The sequence below is a fragment of the Haemorhous mexicanus genome, chromosome 5 (genome assembly GCF_027477595.1).
Source record: "Haemorhous mexicanus isolate bHaeMex1 chromosome 5, bHaeMex1.pri, whole genome shotgun sequence".
Taxonomy (NCBI): Eukaryota; Metazoa; Chordata; class Aves; order Passeriformes; family Fringillidae; genus Haemorhous; species Haemorhous mexicanus.
In genome coordinates this window covers 14,317,172-14,337,916 of record NC_082345.1, presented here as the reverse complement: position 1 = coordinate 14,337,916, position 20,745 = coordinate 14,317,172, and the positions used below count along the sequence as shown (strand labels likewise).

General features: G+C 44.6%; 1 protein-coding gene across 1 annotated transcript; it reads right to left on the bottom strand.

The window, feature by feature from the left end:
* Nucleotides 1-72: 72 nt before the first annotated feature.
* LOC132327140 (cystine/glutamate transporter-like) lies at nucleotides 73-18,088 on the bottom strand. The gene is made up of 13 exons (XM_059845969.1): nucleotides 17,942-18,088; nucleotides 14,911-17,223; nucleotides 12,617-12,743; nucleotides 11,756-11,871; nucleotides 10,966-11,091; nucleotides 8,508-8,607; nucleotides 8,374-8,418; nucleotides 8,050-8,173; nucleotides 7,633-7,736; nucleotides 5,655-5,751; nucleotides 4,729-4,878; nucleotides 2,282-2,456; nucleotides 73-1,467 (listed from the first exon to the last, which is right to left on the bottom strand). Exons 2-13 carry the CDS (start codon nucleotides 15,101-15,103, stop codon nucleotides 1,403-1,405), a joined length of 1,422 nt encoding a protein of 473 aa, XP_059701952.1. The 5' UTR covers nucleotides 15,104-17,223; nucleotides 17,942-18,088; the 3' UTR covers nucleotides 73-1,402.
* Nucleotides 18,089-20,745: the final 2,657 nt, after the last annotated feature.

Sequence of the window (20,745 nt, the reverse complement as noted above, 5' to 3'; positions counted from 1 at the left end):
CACCCTGCTGCTGTCCCAGCTTAATTTAGCACAGGAACAGGAAGCAATCACTACAAGAATAATAATTCTCAATTGCTTTGAAAATAACCCAACTTTAGTTCCAAAATTTTACATGTTTCATTAGATTACATTGGATTTGTAAATGGTGCCTTTTTTTTTTATTTTACGTACATAAATGTTTGATACAAAGAATTTAAAAGTGCTCTACATTCTGCTGTTCCTCTTTCCAGCAGTCATTAGAGGAGTCTCAGCATGCTACTTCCCATCTTTTAGGAACCAATTAACAATTACGTGATTGTAAATAGGTAATTGCTATACGATCTGGACATAACATTGCCACATTAATAATGTAATAATGTAAACCAAAGTAATCCAATAATGGAAACCTTTCTTATGCCATTAGTTCAAATGAGCATTTATGGATTAAATCAGCAATTGGCAAGTTAAAGCTTGGATGTGAAGTCACTCATCATGTCTTCTTACAGCACCAGAAGATGCATTTATTCAGGAATCTGCCCAAGTCTCATCAGTGGTCCTGTCTAATTAAAAGAGGAATTGTATTTCACTGGAGCTAGGCCAAATTCTGAGTTTACAACTTCACTGGTGAGGAGTGGGTCTGGGAAGCTAGGGGAGGGACTAGGATCTCTCCTGTCATATTCTAGTTGATATTTAACTGATTGTTTTAAAAATGCACTTGTACATTTAAAAATGTAATTTCAGAAAAGGAAAATTCAAAGTTGAAAGATCATTTCAAGGCTAAAAATCTCATTCTGCTTCTACAAAAATCAAAGCAAAACAAAGCAAAACATTCTGACTTTACTTTGTTAATACTTGAATTTCAAATATCTTCTCATTAGCTCAATCTGCAGTTTCTGGTGAATAAAATTTTATCCCCCTGTATTCCCCTTTCCAATTCATCTGCCTTATCTCTAATTAGCTCTCCCCAGCCCTTCCCCTTGTCCATAACAAGGCTCCTATAATGATTCTGTTTGGAACTTGCATTTGGCTTCCATTTATTGGATTCTAAGTTTTGCAACATGCCCACTTCCTCTATTTGCCAAGCCAGGAAAACAAAATACTGTCTCTGTACACGCGCACACACACACACACACACACAACATTTTTCTCAGGAGTGGGCTAGGCTGCAAAATTAGGATCTTGGTTTCAAAGGCACTCTGCAGGCAAAGCAAACTCAATTCAGAGAACTAGTTTGCTCTTCTGAAAAAAATAAAAGGGCAGGAACAGATCCCAGCTGGCAAGCTTAGGAACTTGCAGCAAGGTTTTGGCTCAGTCATCCTCAGACTAAAAACAATAAAAGCATGGCCTGCTTTTAGTAGGATCAAAGATGTCAAAAATGGCGTAAGTAGATTTTTATTGTCTTCTGTGAGTTTTCATGGTTTTTTCAGTAAGTCTTGATTTCTTGTTGGACAACTTCCAGCAGTAACTGTAGTTTGTGTGTAAGATAATCTGAAAAGGTGGAAAAAAAGGAAGGAATCTTAGTCCAGAGGAAATCCTAAGACATGGCTGAAAATCAGAGCATCAGCACTGATGGCTGGAGCACTTTATGTTGGCAGATCACTGTATCTGTTTCCTTTCTTGCTATATGTTTTCTTATATTGAGTGGTTTAGTGATGCACCTCCATCCAACATCAAATCAAAAAAAACAAGACTTGGAACAGAAACAACAAATTAAACTCAAACCCGGGCTCTCATTTCTGAAAAACCCTTGTGCCACCATGCCTACAACCAAAGGAAATCTGCACTACACACTGCCTGGAGTGGAGATGTACTTCATTTCCATGGCTACATTTGTACCCAAACCATCCTGGCTTCTTCACCAAGCTCACAGACCTCTGGCAGTACTCTTCTCCTAGCTGTCCTCTCCCCAGCCTTTCAGCAAACAAGTTTGTGCATGGGGTTACATGCCTGTAGTCTCTCTATCCTAACCTTTTGTCTTTCTGCTCTAGACAAATTTCACCCAGAGCTTGTGATCCCAAAGACATGATAAAGTTTAGTAGGTAATAGGGCTGGGATGGGAAATAGACCCTCTCTGTTCCCCCTGTTGGTAGACTTCAGCCTTGTCTTTGTTAAAACAAATTTAGCTGTGGAGGCTGTGCCTTGAGAAAGACAGCAGAGTGGTGCCAGCAGTCATGATTTAGGATTCATGACATCTGTTGGTCAAGGAGCAATTTGCATCAGAGGTGAGCCCTGACAACAAACCAGCAGCCTGACCCTTGGGTATGTTTAGGTCCACAATACTGAAAGTGAAATGCATACTTACAAAACAGGTTGCGGCAGCGGTCTGACATCTGCCTGTGAATGATGAGGTAGTAGACTGGAAAACCACTCAAAACTATGGTGCATCCAATGCTGATGTTTACAGGGTCTGAGTAGAAAGACATTGCCACTGTGAAGAGGCAGATGATGGTAAAAGAGACAGGAACAAAGAGGGGAACCTGAGGAAAAGAGCACAGGAGACAATCAGGGAAAACTGGTGGCTGTAGCTGATCACACTCTGCATGTGCCAGCACATGCTGTATTCATTTCTCCACCTAATGAAAATGAGAATAATCATATCCAATCCTGCAGAATGCTTCTGTACAATCAGGCTGCAAACTGCACCAGCTTCAGAGCCCAGTGTGCTCTGTGAGGTGCATGCCTCCTATATTCATGTACACCAAAATCGAAACCTAACTTGCAACTGGAAGTGAAGCAGGGGGAGAAGCCGCCTACAGCCCATGGCTCTGTGACTGTCCTGCACCTGTGCATGCCCAGGCACACATACCTACGTGCCTCCTAAGACAACTGCTGAGGGAAAATCTGAAGTCAAGAAAGAACTGACACTTTGAATCAAACTGTTCTTTGCTTATAAAATTCATAACTCATGTTGACCTGCCTCCAACTTGCCTGAGACTTATAGTGACTAAACCAAGACAAACCAGACTTCCTATCTCTGTAGTACCTGCACCAAGAATTTCAGCTTCAGTGACACCATGGTGAAAATCAAAGCAGCACTCAGCACTTGAGCCATACCCTATTGGATAAGCCAATTCACCTGGGTTTTTTGGAGAGCAAATAGGAAGACTGCAATAAATAATAAAACTGTGAAACATTCCCTCTCTCTCTGGATCCAAACTCTGCCAAGTAACTTTTTGCCATGGCTGATGGAATGAAGGAGCTGCTCTCATATAAGGTGACAATCTTTACCAGTAATAAAGATTGTATTTTGGATACTCAGCATGCCAAGTTGGAAGAGATCAGTTGCTCTAGGTATGGCAGCCATCCAGCCATCAAACTTAGGTACTCTTGTCTTTCCAGCCAGAGCATCCTCTGCCAGCCGCTCCTACATGCACACACTCACGCTGCACATCTGCTTGAGAGGTGTGCGAGCAGACTGCTCCCTCCTCTTTCGGGTGTTTTCTCACCGTTTTTAACTCAGAATGCTAGAGAGAAAGTACCAGCGCTGTCACACGTGTGCCACGCTTTGCTCTCCCCCGGGCAGCGGCAGGCGACGGCCCCGTGCGGCCACTAGAGCGCAGCACGGGCCCGCGCCACCTGCGCGCGGCCCTTGCCTCTTGCACACAACTGAAAAAAAAACAGGGAAAAGGCGGGGGGAAATCAGACGAACTGACCAAAGGGTCAGTGTTTCCCTCCCTCGTTTAATCAACATTTAGGAGCTGCTGGAAGTCTGAAAACCAGGGCAAAATCTCAGCATCTGAAACCATCAGCAGTGCCACCCACTAATACATCTCCCCTGAGAAGATTGGTTTGAAAGAAAAACTAAACTAAACTTATTCAGTTTGGTTCTGGGAGAGTATGCAAGTGCAGCCAACCACCAAACTGGGAAGCCTCAAGGTCTCTGCTAAATGCAAAGACCGAGAAGAAAAATTACTCCAAACTTTGCAGGAGGATGCACCCAGCTCATAGAGGACACCTGTGAGCTGCAGGAAGCGTTTCTGTCCCCCGAGCTCCTGGTTGTCCAGTGCCCACAGCCCGGGAGGGCCTCTCTCTTCCCGGGAGCTGCTTCCTGGGGGCACCACGGAGGGGCGACAGGAGCAAACTGCACCTGCCTCAAGCACCGCCCCAACCTAATTAATGCCTTCTGTATATTATCTGGCAGTGGGAAAGGTGCCCACGCACAGGAAAGCTGCTCCAGCATCCCCTGCTGACATGAGGAGGGATCCCAGCATCCAGCGGGTGAGAAAGGCCACAAGAGCGCCCACTGCTTTACATGAGACAATATTTCCATACCAGCAGATGATTCCTCCCAAGTCAGGTTTGCTTCCAGGACCCCTCCACCCATGCTCCTTTCCCCCCAAGCCTGACGCCTTCCTGCTTCTCAGCTAGAGCTGAGACTTACCTGCCACTGAAATAACATCCAGGCAAGAGTCCCTTCTTGTAGGCCACAAGAGATGAGCCAGAGAACTTCTCTCTGTACATCTCCCAGTTCCAAGCCTGAAACTTTGTCCCTTGTACCAAGCAGTCTTCTAACAGATGCGTCTGGTGAGCCCATGAAAAACTGGCTTTATAGGATTTATCACATCTGGCTGTTTGGGCACACCAACCAGTTTCAGGAGCTCCCCACAGACATTACTAAGCATCAGAGATTGAAACCCCTTAGAGCCTAAAGGCAACCATGGCCATGCGATGCTGTAATTGTGAGCAAATCAAAGAGAGGGATGGCAGGCCTGCAGGTTCCTGGCTGCCAGGTATGTGCTGTGCATTCACCTTGAAGGGGCTTTGCAGCTCCGGGTGACGGTGGCGATGGACAATGAGCCCCAGGGTGGCCAGTCCTATGAAGAGCCATCGGGAAAAGCTGAAGAAGTTCAGTAGATGGTAGATGTCTCCAATGCACACCATGGCAGTGACCAAAGGGAACTGAGCATTTTGAACATGAAATACAGTCATTACAGCCATGGATCACTTCCTCCAACCCCCCTGCAACCACTTCACACCCCCGGCATTTTGGAGGTCAGAGAGCTTTACAAAATAGTGTCACAGACTGAAGGCAAAAGACTAAAGATACACATCTGTAGTGCTACAGAAAAGAGTGATCATTCCAAGATCAGCAGCATCTTCGATGCTTCATGTCCAAGCCAGGACAATTAAAACATGCATGATCCAAAAGCCTGCACTGCTGGCACACAGGCTATCTTCAATGACATCTGCAAAGTTTTTAGCAGGTCAGCCAAGCTGCAACAGGCACTGCAGCACAGTTGGAATGGAGCTGGACCATTGCCACAAAAAAAACCCTGAACAAACCAAAACATGAGACCAGACCATCTCTACAAATGCTCATTCCCTGCATTTCCACCACACCTGGGAATTTTAAATTTCCAGATAGCCAAAGCCTGGCAGAGCTATTTTCATAAGGCAATATCAAGCAGCACCTGTGGCAGATGGTAGGAACTGTACTTTTAAAAAGGTGTCTAATGTTATAAGGCAGGGACTTCAAGACTGTACATTTGGATACCACTGCTGGCTCAAGGGGATTTAATACTTTGCAGCCATTTCCTGTATCCTGCCTTCTTTGTTTTTCAGGGAGAAATTTAATGTTCCAACACCCTCTAAAACTCCTCAGTTTATCCAGTCCTTGCAAGAAAGCCAAGACAGCAAAAGAACAGAGCATGTCACACACAGTCAGATCTCCTTACCATTAACATGACAGCAGGAAGGGGTGTATGCCTTCGAATGTGGATCATGGAGAAGAGAGGAGGCCACTGCCCTTCCCTGGAAGCCACAAACAGAGTCCTAGGAAAAGACAGGGAGCCCTGTACATTAACATTCTACAGCCACATTAGAAATGAGATGAGTCACTGGACTGACTTGAGACATCAAGGCACCCACTCCCTTCCCCAGCACAAGTCTGCTGCTGTTCTAGGCCACAGTTTTGCCTTTAGCTGCACTTTCATAGAAAGTTTTGTTTGGGTTGGAACTCACCCCCCCTGCCATGGGCAGGGACAGTTTCCACTAGACCAAGTTGCTCAGAGCTCCACTTTGGGGATATCTGGAAGAAAACCAAGGCTGAGTTCCCACAGCTCTGCACCAGTTCAGTGCAGTTCAGAGCCCACCATCAGAACCACTGGCAGTGTCTCCTTGGGTGCCTCATTAGCAAAGATCTTTGGGCAAGTCCAAAGTGACCAAGAATGAACTCAAACTGGAAACAGGAGTAAGAAAGTCTCTTGCCATCAAAAAAGGAATTAATCTTTCCAGTGCAAAGGAAGTTGAGGGATCACAAACTTCAATCCTTTGTAAGAGAAACTGGTACGTTTATGAAAGGGGATTGTCAGCTTTGAAGCCTATATTCTTGTATGTACATATATAGAAAAAATAAAGAGCAATCACCTCAAATGACAGATGATTTCCAATTCTCTTGTCAGCTGTTGGAAAATACAGTTTGTCATACTGCCAAGAGACCAGCTACACACAAAAACAGCTACAAAATGAGAGCAGAGAGTTCCTTGCTTGCATCCCTCCTTTGACTCGTGAAAGAACAATTAGGGAGAAGACAATCACATCCAATTTTAGAAATTTAATATCCTCAAACAAACCATGCCAGAGCATCAGCTGGTTTGAAGCAGGGCCCCAAGCAGCTGGGGCACAAGTGTACAACTGGTTTTATTGCTGTCTCTGTGGCTTTGCAGGGGTGTGGCTGGCAGGCAGCCAGGGAGGCCCCATCAGTGTTTATATGGACTTTCTACAGTGATTATGTTAATGATGCCAGGATGCGGAGAGAAGGTCAGTAGGGGACACTAAGGACCTCTGTGCTGTCCAGAGACTTCTCATCCTCAAAGAAAACCATTATCTGGAGCAGCTAATGGGAAGGATCATCCACACCTGTATTTAATACAGGACTTCAGAGTAGTGGATCAGATAACTCATTCACTTTCAGGCTGTGAGACATTCCTTTCAGATCAACCGATTTTTCTCTTTGCAATCAAAGCTGTGAAGCAAAACCCACCGCAGAGTTTGCTCAGCTCCACAGGACCAGCACAACATAAGTATGTTGTTCATAAGGCCTGCCCTCCTCTCCAATTTCAAGGCTCCCATAAGGACACGGAGTGTGGCAGACAGTGAAGCTGGCAAGTTTATTTTCCATGGGACAAAGCTGTTCTTATTGCTGTAACAAGACTTCTTGAACCTTGACTTTTGCTTTAGGAATAGCCCATCCCAATGACATTTAACTGACTTCAAAGCAAAGTTCTCAAGGGAGAGTTTGCCTAGAGAGCCTCACAACAGAGGGACCCCATGCCCTCCAGCAGCACAGCTGGGTGAACCCAGTGGAAGAAGACTCAGTCTCACTGAGCAGCTGCCAACATCAACAAAGCCTTTAGTTCACCAGAAACATTGACATTTCACTTTAACTGGGGATTTAAACTGAAGGGTAGGGGAGAAGATAAAAATCTTTGTGACCAGTCCTGGGTACCAAAGTCTGGATCTGGTCAGAAACAGAAAAAGTAGACTCTTAGCCAAACGGGACCATCCTGTAGCTGACAACCTGGGAGTCAAAATCCTTATTTTTTCCAAAAGAGTGGCTAAAATGCCACTGTGTGGTTGGGTAGTTGCAGAGGTTGGTGACGCTTCCCTCTGATTCAGTGAGCCAAAAGCATAATAGACCCTTAGGGATGTGACCTTGAAAACGTGAAGATTCCTCCATTCATGGTTCCAAAGCAGGACAGTGCGACAAGGACAGGGACCACGGAGATCAAGCTTTTGAAGGCTCGCTGCACAAAGCTCTGGAGGAAGAGCAAACATGACTTTAGGGAGCATGTGGTGATCTCTAGGTGACGTCAGGGTCAAAAAAAGAAAACTTCTTCCATTGGAGGAGTAATATAGAAGTCATAAATCTCACCTTTTCTATTGTCATTTGCAGGTTACTTTTCATTATCTTTTAGGCACCACAACAAGAAGAATTTACTGTTGCCCAGTATTCCAGAAAAATTACAAAGCAATAAAGCATTTTATAGGAAAACCATCTCTGAAGGACTTGCCATGACCACAGCACAAGCTGGCCACACTGAGGAGATAACAATAGCAATGACAACTCACCACAGCCACAGCAGGAGAAGCCAGAACATCTTCTGTTCCCAGGACTGTGTAATAGGAGACGTTGGTGAGCATGTATCCCACAATTACCGTGATCACAGACACGATGACAGCCAGGGGGATATTTCTGCAAGGAAAGGGAACACACACACACACTCACAAAGAACAAGCTGCTGTCCCTTGTTATGCACAGTATTACAGCAGATTTTATCTGTCAGCACGATTGCAGTCAGGTGAACCCACAAACTTATTCCTCCTGTACTGCACTTGGGAAAGCCGTGGGATCACCAAGGCTGGTAACCCAGTGTGGTTTCCTCCCAGCCTTACCGTTCAGGTTTGACCAACTCTTCACGCACAAAGCCAGTCTGAAACCTGCACGATGGGAAGAGACAGGGTGAGAGTCTGAGTCATGCTGAGGGCACCTGTCTGCTGCCCGGGAAGTGCCCTCCCATCGCACCTACCAGCCGGAGTATGCGAACATGCCTGCATAGAAAGCCAGGGGGAGCTTATCCAGAACCAGCGACTGTCTGTCAAAAGCATCCTGGAAGTTCTCGGTGTGGCCTGCAGAGGAGATAAAACAATGGACACAGAGCAGGAAAACGTCAGAGACAGGCTTCCTTCCCTGTAGGACAGCATCCCTTGTACCTCTTGCCCAGACCTGGGAAGAGTGTTTGTGATTTCCTTGGAGAAGAGTATTCAAATTCATTTCATTGCTTTAACTTCAGTGCTGTTGCTGATATGTTTACTTTCCTACAGTGACATTAAAAACCAAAAAAAATCTATCCCTTATCTAGCTAGGGTAGACATTTCAGGAAGGGCAACAACAATAGCTAGTTGTTTTCAACAGACCCTGATGTGGGAGCAGGAGATCGTGGAGACAAGTGGATCCATGCTGTCCTTTTCTTCCTTTAGGTCCAAAATAAAGTTGTTGGATTGACCCCCATGTTCGGTCCCCAGCCCCCTCAGCAGCTGGAGACACACTGCCCTTTGATGTGGTGCAGCCAGTGAGGCAGCTAACTCAGCTCTCACTGTGCTCTCTCCTGTTCCTGCTGCTGGAGCACTGACCCCGGCCCTGTGCTGGCCAGAGCATGGGAACCAGGCTGGAGGAGGGGATGGGAGCAAGGCCTGCCAGTCTGACCCACCACCACCCACCCACAGGAAAGGACACAGAGTGCAAAGCAAATAACATGTTCAAAGTAGAGGTGTCTCAGATATTTACCAACTCCCCTAATTTTCCTTCAAATTCTCTTCTTGAAACAGCAAAACAAAACTTAACAAAAAAAAAAAACAAAGTCAAGATTTTCTCTAAATCAAAACAAAAAGATTTAGGGAAGAGAGCAGTTCTGAATGGCCTCTCATTCAAACGCAGTCAAAAAGAATTGCATTCCCAACATTTTCAAATCCGGGTAACCCAAGGTTTGGTACCACATCTATGTTCAATTTTCCATAACAAACTCTCTTTAAGAGGTGAGAAGCTTTCCTAGTTGGGCTTTACCAGGCAAGGTGTGACATGGCACAGAGCACATGGAGAAAGTCAGGCCACTTCTATGGAGGTGCTTCTGCAAGAAGTTCAGTGATGAGATTTGGGCACATGGGCTTGAAACGCTGGCCCACAAGTCTGTAATATAAGCCTGAGCCAAAGAGAAGGTAATGGCAAAGGAAAGGACAGAACTTCAATAAAAAAAAAAAGGCAGCACAAGGCAGAGGAATCAGGCAAAATTATTTTAAAACACAAAACTAATTTTTAAGCACCAAAAAAATAAAAAAGAAGTCAATTTGAAAGTAGGTTTGAAGAAAACTAATCTAAAATATAGGAGTGGGTCTATTGGGGTACTTTTTTTATTTCCAAAATGATGGCTGGTAAGTGATGGTGCATGAAAAGGATTTATTGCCTGCAATGCATTAATGAGCAATTTACAGTCCCCTGTGAGTCACATTAAATACAATCGGTCATACTGGAGTCTCTTGGTGAATTCTCCCTCCAGATGTCACCTGCATTTATCCCCCCCACCAGAGGACAGGTGCCAGGGCTACAGATTGTCATTTGAAGGCGTTCCTAACAATAATGGCTGGGGATTCCTAGCTGCAGGGCAGTCCTTTGGTTCAGAAGCACTGCCAGCCCAAGGGGAGCTTTGCATGTTCAAAGGAGCCAGCTCCAGACATCAGAAAGAAACATGAACACAGAGCCCATTGCCTGTGGTGTTTTCTCTGCAGAAGAAGGTAATAGCATGAAGAGGGAGCAGACTTCATCCCTTGAGTGGGAATGCCTTGGGCTTTTCTATAAACTGAGGCTTGGATTAAAGCCAATACTCTTGTATGGTTCGCAGAAGATCCTACTGGTAGGGTTTTTCTCCCCCACTCTGCATACAAGCATGAAATCCTGTACCAAGTTCATTGTAAATTCACTGAATTACCATCCATCTCGATCTGGAGGTAAAAAACATTTGCTTATGCCACAGAAGGGTTTGAGATACCATTACCAGGGCTCAACTGAGGGCTGGTAACTCATTACACAGCTGTGACTGGAACAGGAGGTGCTGTCACATATCCTAAATGTCCATCGAATATGTGCTGCTTTGGAAAGATTTTGAGCTACACTGGAAATAGGCAAGTCTGACTCCAAAGAAAGACCATCTGCAGAGGAAGGTTAGGGTGACCCTGGGTAGGCTCACACATCCTCTGGCACTAAGACCCACTAAATTTTGGAGAAAGCATCACCCAGCCAGGTGCATCAGCCCAGTGCAATGATGCAGCTTGTGCCACCTATGCCGGTCGCAGCTCCCAGCTAACTCACATCTGGCACATGGACAGAGAAAGCTCCTGCCAGCTGAGTTAGCACCACACTTGTCACTTGGCACTGATAAAAGCCATGACAGGGGGGACATCAAGCACCCTCCTCAGCCATGCAGCAACACCTACCCTGGGCCAGCAGCATCATCCCTGGCACAATGATGAGTGCAAGGGCCAGGAGTTTGACGACGGAGAGAGCCGTCTGCAGCCGCGCGCTCCAGGTGACACTCCAGGAATTGAGGGTCAGGACCGTGTCTGGAGAGGAAACACCACTGCTACAGCTGCAGCCTGGGCTCAACACACACAGGAAAAATACAGCAGCTCTCCCTGCCCTAGGGATGCTGGGGGAAGGCTGCATCTTTATGCATTAGAGAGGACGCCTGGGATGAGAGATGTCAGGAAACATTGATCCAGCATACAGTGTTTAAAGAGGGAGCTGACTTACACTCCTAAAAGAGAGCAGGAACCTGGTTCCTGCTAGGTGATCCACACCTGCATGGGGGAAAGGTGTGGGACATCTCAGCAGCCCACTTCACAGCATTCCCTGTGCCAGTCCACACCAGTCTGGAGCAGGCAGGACAGCTTCATGGGCTGGATGCACCAGGAGAGGAGTCCAAAACCTCAAGCCTTACACCCACAGTTCATATGGCTTTTGCACAATTACACATGGAGAGTTTCTTCTCCTGCACCTGTCAAAATCCCCCTACCTAGGGCTCCAGCTGGTCAACAGGGAGGCCCATTCCACTTCCTAGAGAATACAGTGGCCCAACACCATCACCTTGAATCAGAACATTTTGGTTAGCTGAGGCAGTAAGACAGCTGTCTCATCCCACAGCTGTCCAGGAAATAACAGCCCTAAGTGCTCCTAGTCCGGGGCAGAGGGGCCAGGATGGACAATGCCATAAATGTCAGTACTTACAGTAGCCCAGGAGAGACACGAGCTTCACCGCGGGGACAGGGGCAGCACAGGGGGCGAAGAATGGCTCCAGCATGTAGCGCCCAAATGCCAGGGAAACCACAGCACTGTTGGCAGGCCTGCAGTGGGGAGTGTGGGGGGGACCAAGCACAAACTGCTCTGAGGATGCTTGAAAAATGGCATGAGGTAAAACTGCACAAAACCTGGGAAGGGGAGCAAGTTTCCCCACCTGGCTTAATCCTCTCACCCATGCAGATGGTGAATTCCCATCGAGTTTTTCTCATAGGTTTTTCTCAGTAAATGGGTTAAAAATCACATGCTGCAAAATGATTAATTTCCAACTTCAAAGCAGAAGTTGAGATTAATCATACTGAGCAATGCAAGTGTAGTTCATATGTTCTGCCTCATCTAAGCTTACATGAAGGATACAGGTTATTGAGAGGTGAGGACTTCCTTTTTAATGTTAAAAAAAGAAGCAGTTCACAATTTTATAAATTATTTAACTTGGGGCTAAGCCAGGAAATTGTCTCCACTCTTTGAGTCTGAAGAAACCAAAAAAGTTTCACACTGAAAACAGAAGATCTGAAATAAATCTGGCATCTATTGTCAGTTTCTGAAATATACCACAGCTCTTGGGGATACAAGCTGCCAGGGGAGAAGAGAGATATTCTTCAAGTACAGAACACATTCAACATTTGTAACTATTTCCACATTGTGTCTTCTTCCTTTTATCACTGAAAAATCTTTAAAAATCATTCAACTCTTTCCTTTACAAACTGCCTGGACTATTACCTGGCGCCATAACTTTTGGTATTTTAAATTATCACTGCATCCAGGAAGAGGCAAGTAAATAAAATCTCTTACCTGATAGCAAAAAACTCTGCCCACAGGAATAAGAAACTTGGCAGAGGCCCTAGTGTCTCCAAAATGTAGATATAGTGTCCTCCAGACTTGGTGATTCTTGTTCCAAGCTCTGCATAACACAATGCACCTGGAAAAGTTCCAGTAAAAATGTACCAAGTAAATAATCCCAGGGGTTTTCCCTTTTCTCTGTGATTTTTCAGGGATTGAACAAATCCATTTAAAATAAGTAGTGAATGATAGGAAGAAAAAGAGGTTTAACAGAACCACATTTCCCTATTTTTTGTGCACTACTGTGGTTTGAAGTAAGTTTTGAATTGGCTTACCTGTCAGGTGGAAAGAAATTCTCTGTTTTGTGGTTAATGCTACAACATCTCCATGGAAGCTCTGAAGAAGGGTGTGGGTTAGAAATGCTGCACAGAGCTACAAGAGGTTTCCTTTGAAAGATACCCTGGATTCTTGCTTCTACTCACTGTTAGGCTGATGAAATGGTGCTTACAAAGCAACTACAGCAGCTCAGCCACAAGCCATGGCTGAACTGGTCATTTCAATCATGTTTTTGATCCCAGGCCACATTCTTGTGTCCTTATCTTGCATCTTCCCCTTCCCTCCTTTGAATCCAGTGGTGACATGGCCATGCCTCCAAGTCCCAAGGCAATCATGCCATATTCAGGTCATGTAGGATGGTGACAACCTCAACATTTCCTGCCTCCCTGTTGGAAATTTTGTGCAGAACTCCTGTCCAAAGCATCAAATATAGGCAGACAGCTCATCTCGTTTGTTCCAGTGGGTCCCTTTAAATGCTTCAAGCACGCATTTAAGTATGTTGCTGAACTCATGGAATGGGACTTGTATATGTACCCTACTTGAAAGAAAAAAATTGCACAAAAGAAAGCAGGCCTTTTAAATATACTGCCAAAATATGTCAGAGAAATTATCAGGGGAGGTCATCAATCTGATAAAAGAGAAGAACAAACTGACAAATCCAGCTACAAAATGCAATCACTTTGGTAAAGAGGCTTCCAAGGCCCTTCCAGGAGAGTGTATCAAAGGATGCTGTACAGAGAAAAGCCTTTACAAGTGCAGAGCTTGGCTATGTGATTACACATACATTACACACACATTACCATTTACTGCTCTGCTTGGTTAAAAGAAACACCATGCCCATATTATATTGTCAGCTTTTCTTTAAGCAAAAGGGTATAATTCACCAAACAACCACTCACAGGTTGCAATGTGAAATATTGGTACACATATGCTAAGAGCAAGAACAACTTTTGCCCTATTAACAATTGAATGTCTCAATTTCTAAACTTGCATGTACATGCCAGAGTGTCAAAGTGAGTGACACTGTGACACTCACTTTGCTTTTTTTTTTTTTTTCTCACATGGAGTATTTCCTTGTCTTGTTTTTTTTCTTTTGGTGGATTTTTTTTTTTTTTTTTTTTTTTTTTTTTTAGTTACAACAGAAGAAGAATATTAAAGTCACCCACCATAATAAGGATCAGATTTCTCTCCTGGGCTGGGGGAGAACTTTCAGGTGTTCTAATAGCACCTTTGGAGAGTTTCTGAGATGGTGATTTTTTACAGTTAATGAAAGAAACTAAAAGCCATGGGTTTTATCCACTGTAATTTAGAAGAGCTACATTATTTCAAAAGAACTATAATGAAGCTGTCATCAAAAAGACAACCTTTGTGAGAAAAGACTGGTACTAAATGACAGAAATCAAGCCAATAGTAACACACAGAAAGCAGGCAGCATCAGACATCCCCACACCATTTCTTACACCCACCCTGGCTGGTGCATCCCCTGCAGCTCCCCAGGCATTCTGCTCCAGCCATTCTCCCTTACAGAAAGGGGGTCCCATGGGACTTATTGGGACTCTCCCTTCCTACTCTCTTCACAGTGTCTGGGAAAAGCACAGCACAGCCCTCAGATTCCCTTTTAGGTGCCCACATCTCCTTTCTACCTTACAGAAGGAGTCCCCTCATTCTCTCCCAGCTTTCCTGGCAGAAACTATGCTGTCCCCATTCACAGTCACTGTCCCTCCCCTGCCCTGGACTTGTACGTGAATTGATATTGCAGACCATAAGTGCTGGAACTATGTCCATTACCCCAGGGAAATAATTTTAACTAAAAACTCCTAGTGACCGTCCCCTGACTTCTTAAACCTTTGTTGCAGCAGGAATCAGAAATTTTGGGTTTATTCATCTCCCAGCTTTCTAAACATAAAAATGTACCGGCTCCCCTCACCTCCCAGGTGCTTCAGCAAGGGCTGCCAAAGCTCAGCACTCACCAAACATGGAGAGGAGCCCACAGGAAAACCAGACAAGCAGGGAGAATCCCACACTGCCGGAGTTTTTCAGGACTCCTTTGGGGGAGATGAAGATGCCGCTGCCAACCATGCTGCCGATGAGCAGCGAGAAAGCCCACAGCAAAGTGATCTTTTTCCTCAGGAAGATGGCCTCTTCTTTCTTGTCTTTCCCCATGGCTTTCTTCTAATCACAGGGGAAGGTCACACATTCAGGAGCTACAGTCTCCCAAGTGTCCTCAAGGTTCACCTGTAAGACAAGGAGTTAGGGATTCAAGGATCTTCTTTTCGGGACAAAATTTTTTTCAGTAACTGGACAAGAGCTGTTGAATCTGTTCTCCTCAGCTGCAGGAAGTACCAGCCAAACCACAGGTGAGTAGAACACCCTTGGTATCATATATCTCATCAGTACAGCTCCCAAGAGACACTTCAAGTGTTTTCTGCTTCTTCTGGCAGCACTGAGTGTTACATGTTGTATGCCAGCCACACCTCAGGATGATTCCCAGATTTGACTTTGAGTAATGTCAGATTGCCCAGACTGGAACTGGCCAGTTTGGGGTTAATTTAATGGGATCTAATAGGGAATACATTGATTTCAGCTCACTGGCAGAAAAGAGATTTAAAGTTGCAAACCTAACAATCAACACCTTGAGAAAGAATATATGAGATGAGAAAAACATTAAGCTGCTTTAGTTGGTGCACAGAGAGGATTTAAGCTTTTTAAACTTCCTATCCACCCTTGCTGAATGAACTAGCCCTGATTTCTCACTAGAGCTCCATTTAATCAGCGTTTCTTAATACAGTGTCAGGCTTTTTTGCTTTCAAAGTACTGCAGAGTCAGGAATAAATACTGTTTACAGTTGTAAGACAGAGCTTAGTCATTGCTAACAGACGTGCCATTTCTTCTATTAATATAAAAAATTCCTTGGTAATAACAGAGCAGTGAAGTTTTTCCTGGAAAAGAAGGAACTTCAGACACTTCAGGGATCACGAGTTGATCCAGATTTAGTTCTCACAAACTGCAGCAACCTCCCACTTCCCCTCCTCGTCTCTACTGTCTCTCTCTATCACCCCTAAATTGGCAACTTCACCAGGAAACCCACCTTCTGCTTAGGGAGGTGAGATGAATTCAGGTCAGTTACTACTGCCTAATTTGCTGTTGCAAACCTAGTTGTAGTTTTCCTAATAGCAAGGTAGATATTTTATATTAGTAATTATCCCTGGAAGAGCAGGCAAGACAAGACTGGAGTAGATAATTTGGCTCTTGTCCAGCCTCCTGCCACACATCCCCAACAATGCTCACACACTCAGCTTCAGTGCTTTTCTTTTCATTATTCTAACACAGTAAATTGTATTATGGTGAACATTTGCCCCAGCCCCATGGCTGTATATTATTGCAAAGTTCCACTTTACATGAGACCCTATTTTATGGGTTTCGTGAATAATTTAATAATTGCAGTGGGGTGTCCATAAGGAGACAGTTGTCACCTCTAGAAGCAGACCTAAGCAGCCAGAAATTGCTTTCTTGGTAGAGAGATAAAAATGTTCCCCTAACTTTGAGGGGACAATTCTTGTTACCACTCACCCACTATACTTCTCTGCATGCCCTGGGTAAACTCAGTGTAACCAAGGTCTTTTCTCCCCCCTCCCCAGCTCTTTCCCCACCTGCAAGCTGGTGGGAGGAAGCAGGGTTATCACTTTCTCTGCACACATATGACAAGCACATGCAGAAGAATGTGCAGAGAATCTCAGAGAAGCCAGCAGCATGAGCTGGTTTCTCTGAGATTGCGCCAAGCCTGCACAAGCATCCTCTCAAACCAGCCAAGTTTAGTTATTAAACATCTAATGAGTCCCATAGGACTCTTTAAGGCTCAGATGGGTCACATCAGCCTCATCTGGTCCCAGAGAGCTGCTCCTCAGAGTCCCAAAACCTCACAGGGCTGCTGGAGACAGTGGCTCTGGAAGAGCCGGGATAGACCCCTGGGAGCCTCCCAGCCTCTCAGCTGCAGTTTCCTCAGACACCAATTAATTACCTTAGTGTGAAATACCAATATTGTCTGGTATTTCTCAGCTGAAGTGAGACCCACACAGCATTCATTTGCAGGAGTGAAACACAGAGCCTCACCAAACTGAAGAGAGATGTTGTGCAGAGCTGTCTAAAGCACCATCCAGAGAGAATTAAAAGTGCACTTATCTGTTTGGCTGGGTTTTAAACAAAGCAGGTGCATTTACAATCCATCAGACTCCCATTCTTGCTGGGATCCTGAAGCCACAGAAGACAGCGTCTCGTTGCAGGCTCTGAAATTACACAGAGAGAGCAGGGGAGGCACAAAAAAGAAAAAAAAAAAAAAAAAAGGAGCGATCAAATCAAATTTACAGACCAGGTTAATGATCCAAAGTAAACACCAAACTCTGTACTTCTGTCCCCATGCTTTTTTTTTTTCTATATTATTTTTTATTTTAATACTACTTCCATGCAAAAGTATGTGGAGATAAAACAATAGAGTCCAGTAAATTTGAGAAACATGAAATGTATCAGTACTTGTTCAAGAAGTGGATGAAGGAGGAGGAAAAAAAGCAGAAAAGGGGAAAAAAAATGTAAAGACTAACAGAAAGCTATTGAATAGAACTTCAAAGAGTCACCTAGCAGAGCCCACAGCCCAGAGAGACCATTCCTGCCTGCTCTGCTTTCCAGCTACATTCCAGCACCAGGCACATTAAAATTCAGGGATGTTAATCCTTGTGGCAATGCTTAAGAATATTCACAATGTGCTTAGTGCAAAGGAAAGAGGCAAAGCTGCTTTTTGTTCACCCCTCTGACTTAAAGAACAGGCTCAGATCCTTGTCCCAAAATGCAGTACCTTTACATGAGAGAGATCATCAGTCAGCAGGGCTGGAGAAAAACACTACTCCAAACTATTGCACAACTTATCACAGATACTGGATCTTTCCTTCCTCCTTCTTCATTTACACTGATTTTATTGTTAGTTTGGGGTTTTTTAGCTGTTAATCTTACCTCACCAGCACTGGAGCATGGACGGAGAAGGTGGAGACAAGCGTACAGAGAGAATCATGCCTGTAACTTGTGGTGGTGTCTAGAAGCCCCAGCCAAGAGCAGGACCCACTGTGCTCAGCAGAGGCAGAGTGGATGTTACTCTGATGAAAAGCTAGTGAGATAAACAAGCAAGCTGGAAAAGGAGAGGAGGGAGACAGCATCATTCTCAGCTGGGAGTTGAGACCTAGAACAACGAGTGACCTTTCTCTTCCTATCACGCAGGGAGCGGGTGGCATCCCTGGGAAAACAGACTACACCTCCAGAGTCCCTGTTCTATGATCTACCCCCTAAAAAGCACCCCAGCTACTAGGGAATCTTCCTAAATATTTACAGCTGTATTTTCTTTGCGTCCTCAATCAATATCATATAGCCAAGAACAGGTTAACCCCTTCCTTTTTGTACTGCAAAAGATGCAGGTGTCAAACTATTCCTTGCAGTCTCACAATTTTTTCTTTTTTGGTGCCAAAAATGTCACTCCAATTCAATGTCTACCACAAGGCACAGAATCTAACTAAATAAAATCAGCAGTGAATGGGAGCTTTTTTATTCATGCATGAAAGTAACATAAATAAGCTTTAATGAGGCTGGTGGTGGTCTGTTCTGGGAACTCAATCAGAAAATCTATTTAGGAGACCTGAGAGATGTTTGTTTATAGACCAAAATGAACACAAGAAACAGGCTGAAAGGACAAGACATGCAGCTCAACTTCTTTTCAGCATTCTACAGCAGGTTTGCCACCCTGGATAAGAAACCAAAAGGGACAGTAGTTAATAAATCAGGCTCGGGCTTGCAGCCCCAGATGCAGTAATAAATCCATGCAATTGCCTTAGGTGTAAATGTAAAAATAATTTCCATTGGCTTCTCTTTCTACAGAGTTTCACAAATATCATCTTGTGAACCGTCTATCAAAAGACTACTATTTCCTAACATTTCTGTCTGAATGAAAAATTTTTTTGCCTTGACAGCAAAATTGCTTTTGGCTCAGGTCACAGAATTTCTGTCATCTCATTTAGGCATTTCCAGTTGTCCTCCTAACAGGGCTGATTTTTCTGGAAAACAAGCTGATGGTATGGTGAGTCTGGACTGCTTGATGATATGAGGATTACCTTTTAATTGAGAACTTAAAAGTGTTAAATCCACACTTTGGCTAAAAATTGGACTAAACCAAGACCAGGGTTTTCAAGCAGCTAAATTCCTGTTGGCTTGAGAGTTCCTTGCTACCAGGATTTATATTCTACACCAAGTTTAAAATTCTTCATTATGACTAGTCTGCCAAAGCAGACAAGTGGAGATGTTTTATAACTGTAGTGCTGATTGATTTCCAGGATGCACAGATCATACAATGTCATCTCACTTTTCTAGGCATCCATAACTCCATTCAGATGCCACAAGGAACTTCCATTTCTGTGTATCCAGAACTGATTTCCCATTAATGTTGTTGTGCAGGAACATTAGCCCTTTCATGACTATTTCTTCCTCACATGTTGCCAGTGACACACCAGACACAAATCTGGAGAGATGCACATCCGATTAAAGAAGACTCCAGTCTTCTTCCACAGCATCAGCATCCCTGTAAGATGAGCTAACATGATTCCTCTTTCTTACAACCAGGAGCTGAGAATACCCAAGCACTTGCCTCCCAGCCCATCAGATCCAAAGGAGCACCAACATCCAGAGTACCAGGCACTGGAGCACATGAATCCTAGGAAAACAAAGAAACAGAACACTTAACAAGAGACTGTCTCACATAGTTGTGTTTCCTGAGGCCAACATCTTGGCTCTACATTATCTCTAGCGGGGCACAGTGCAGGGAAGTGTCCTCAGAGCTTTGTTCTTTTGTGGACAGTCCTCCAAGTAGCAAGCTGTTTTCACTCTCCAGATCAGACCTCCTCCCTGGAACAAGACAATTTGTCCTATTCAAAACTGTTTTCTTAGCTGCGTAAGACAGAACACAAACAAAAATAAATCTAAACGTTTCTAGCAGAAGACATCCAACAGAGAAGTCTAATGTTGTAGCAAAGTACAGCCAAACTTTCCCCAAATGAGAATTCTTCTCATGCACTTCAAATTAAAAACAAAAAAAAAATCCATAGAGAGAAACATCCCTGCTCATTCCAATGGTTTGTGGCACAGCATCACTGCTGAGGTCTGGGCATTTGTCTGCCTTTGATCTGAGGCTGGGCAGTGCCAATGCTCAACAGCTCTGCTCCTGCAGGGGAAATTCCTCCCTGAACCAGGCCTTTGTTTTACCTCAGGGCTTAGCTGAGGGCTATAAAGGACACTGCTTCTAGCCACTACTTGGTGACTTAGAAAAAAACAAGTTTGAGATTCAGGCTGCTCCACAGGAGCTGTTACTCATCCCTGGGGCTGTTGCTCTGCAGGGCTGCTATGGTGGGCTCTTCATCAAGGCCAGTATTCCCATCAGCAACAGGCCCATGGCACCATCATCCAGAACCAGGCAGTGCTTTGGAGGTACAGACAAATCCCTAAGCCTCTCCATAAATGTTCTGCAAGAACAAGACACGTTTCCTGGATGGGGGAAAATGCCAAAATGGCCATGCTCATCACCAGCTTTCCTCACCAAGAGGTAATTTCTCACTAATACCAGCTATCTTATCCTGCTCCAGAGACAGGTCTCTCCTTGTGAAACTCCTGCTGGAGTCAGAAGAAACCTTCTGCTGCTTTTGCTGTTGTCAGATGGCGGGCCCCATCGATAGGGGTTCCTGATCTACCCTGCTTTAACCATCTGGAATGGAATCCTTTGA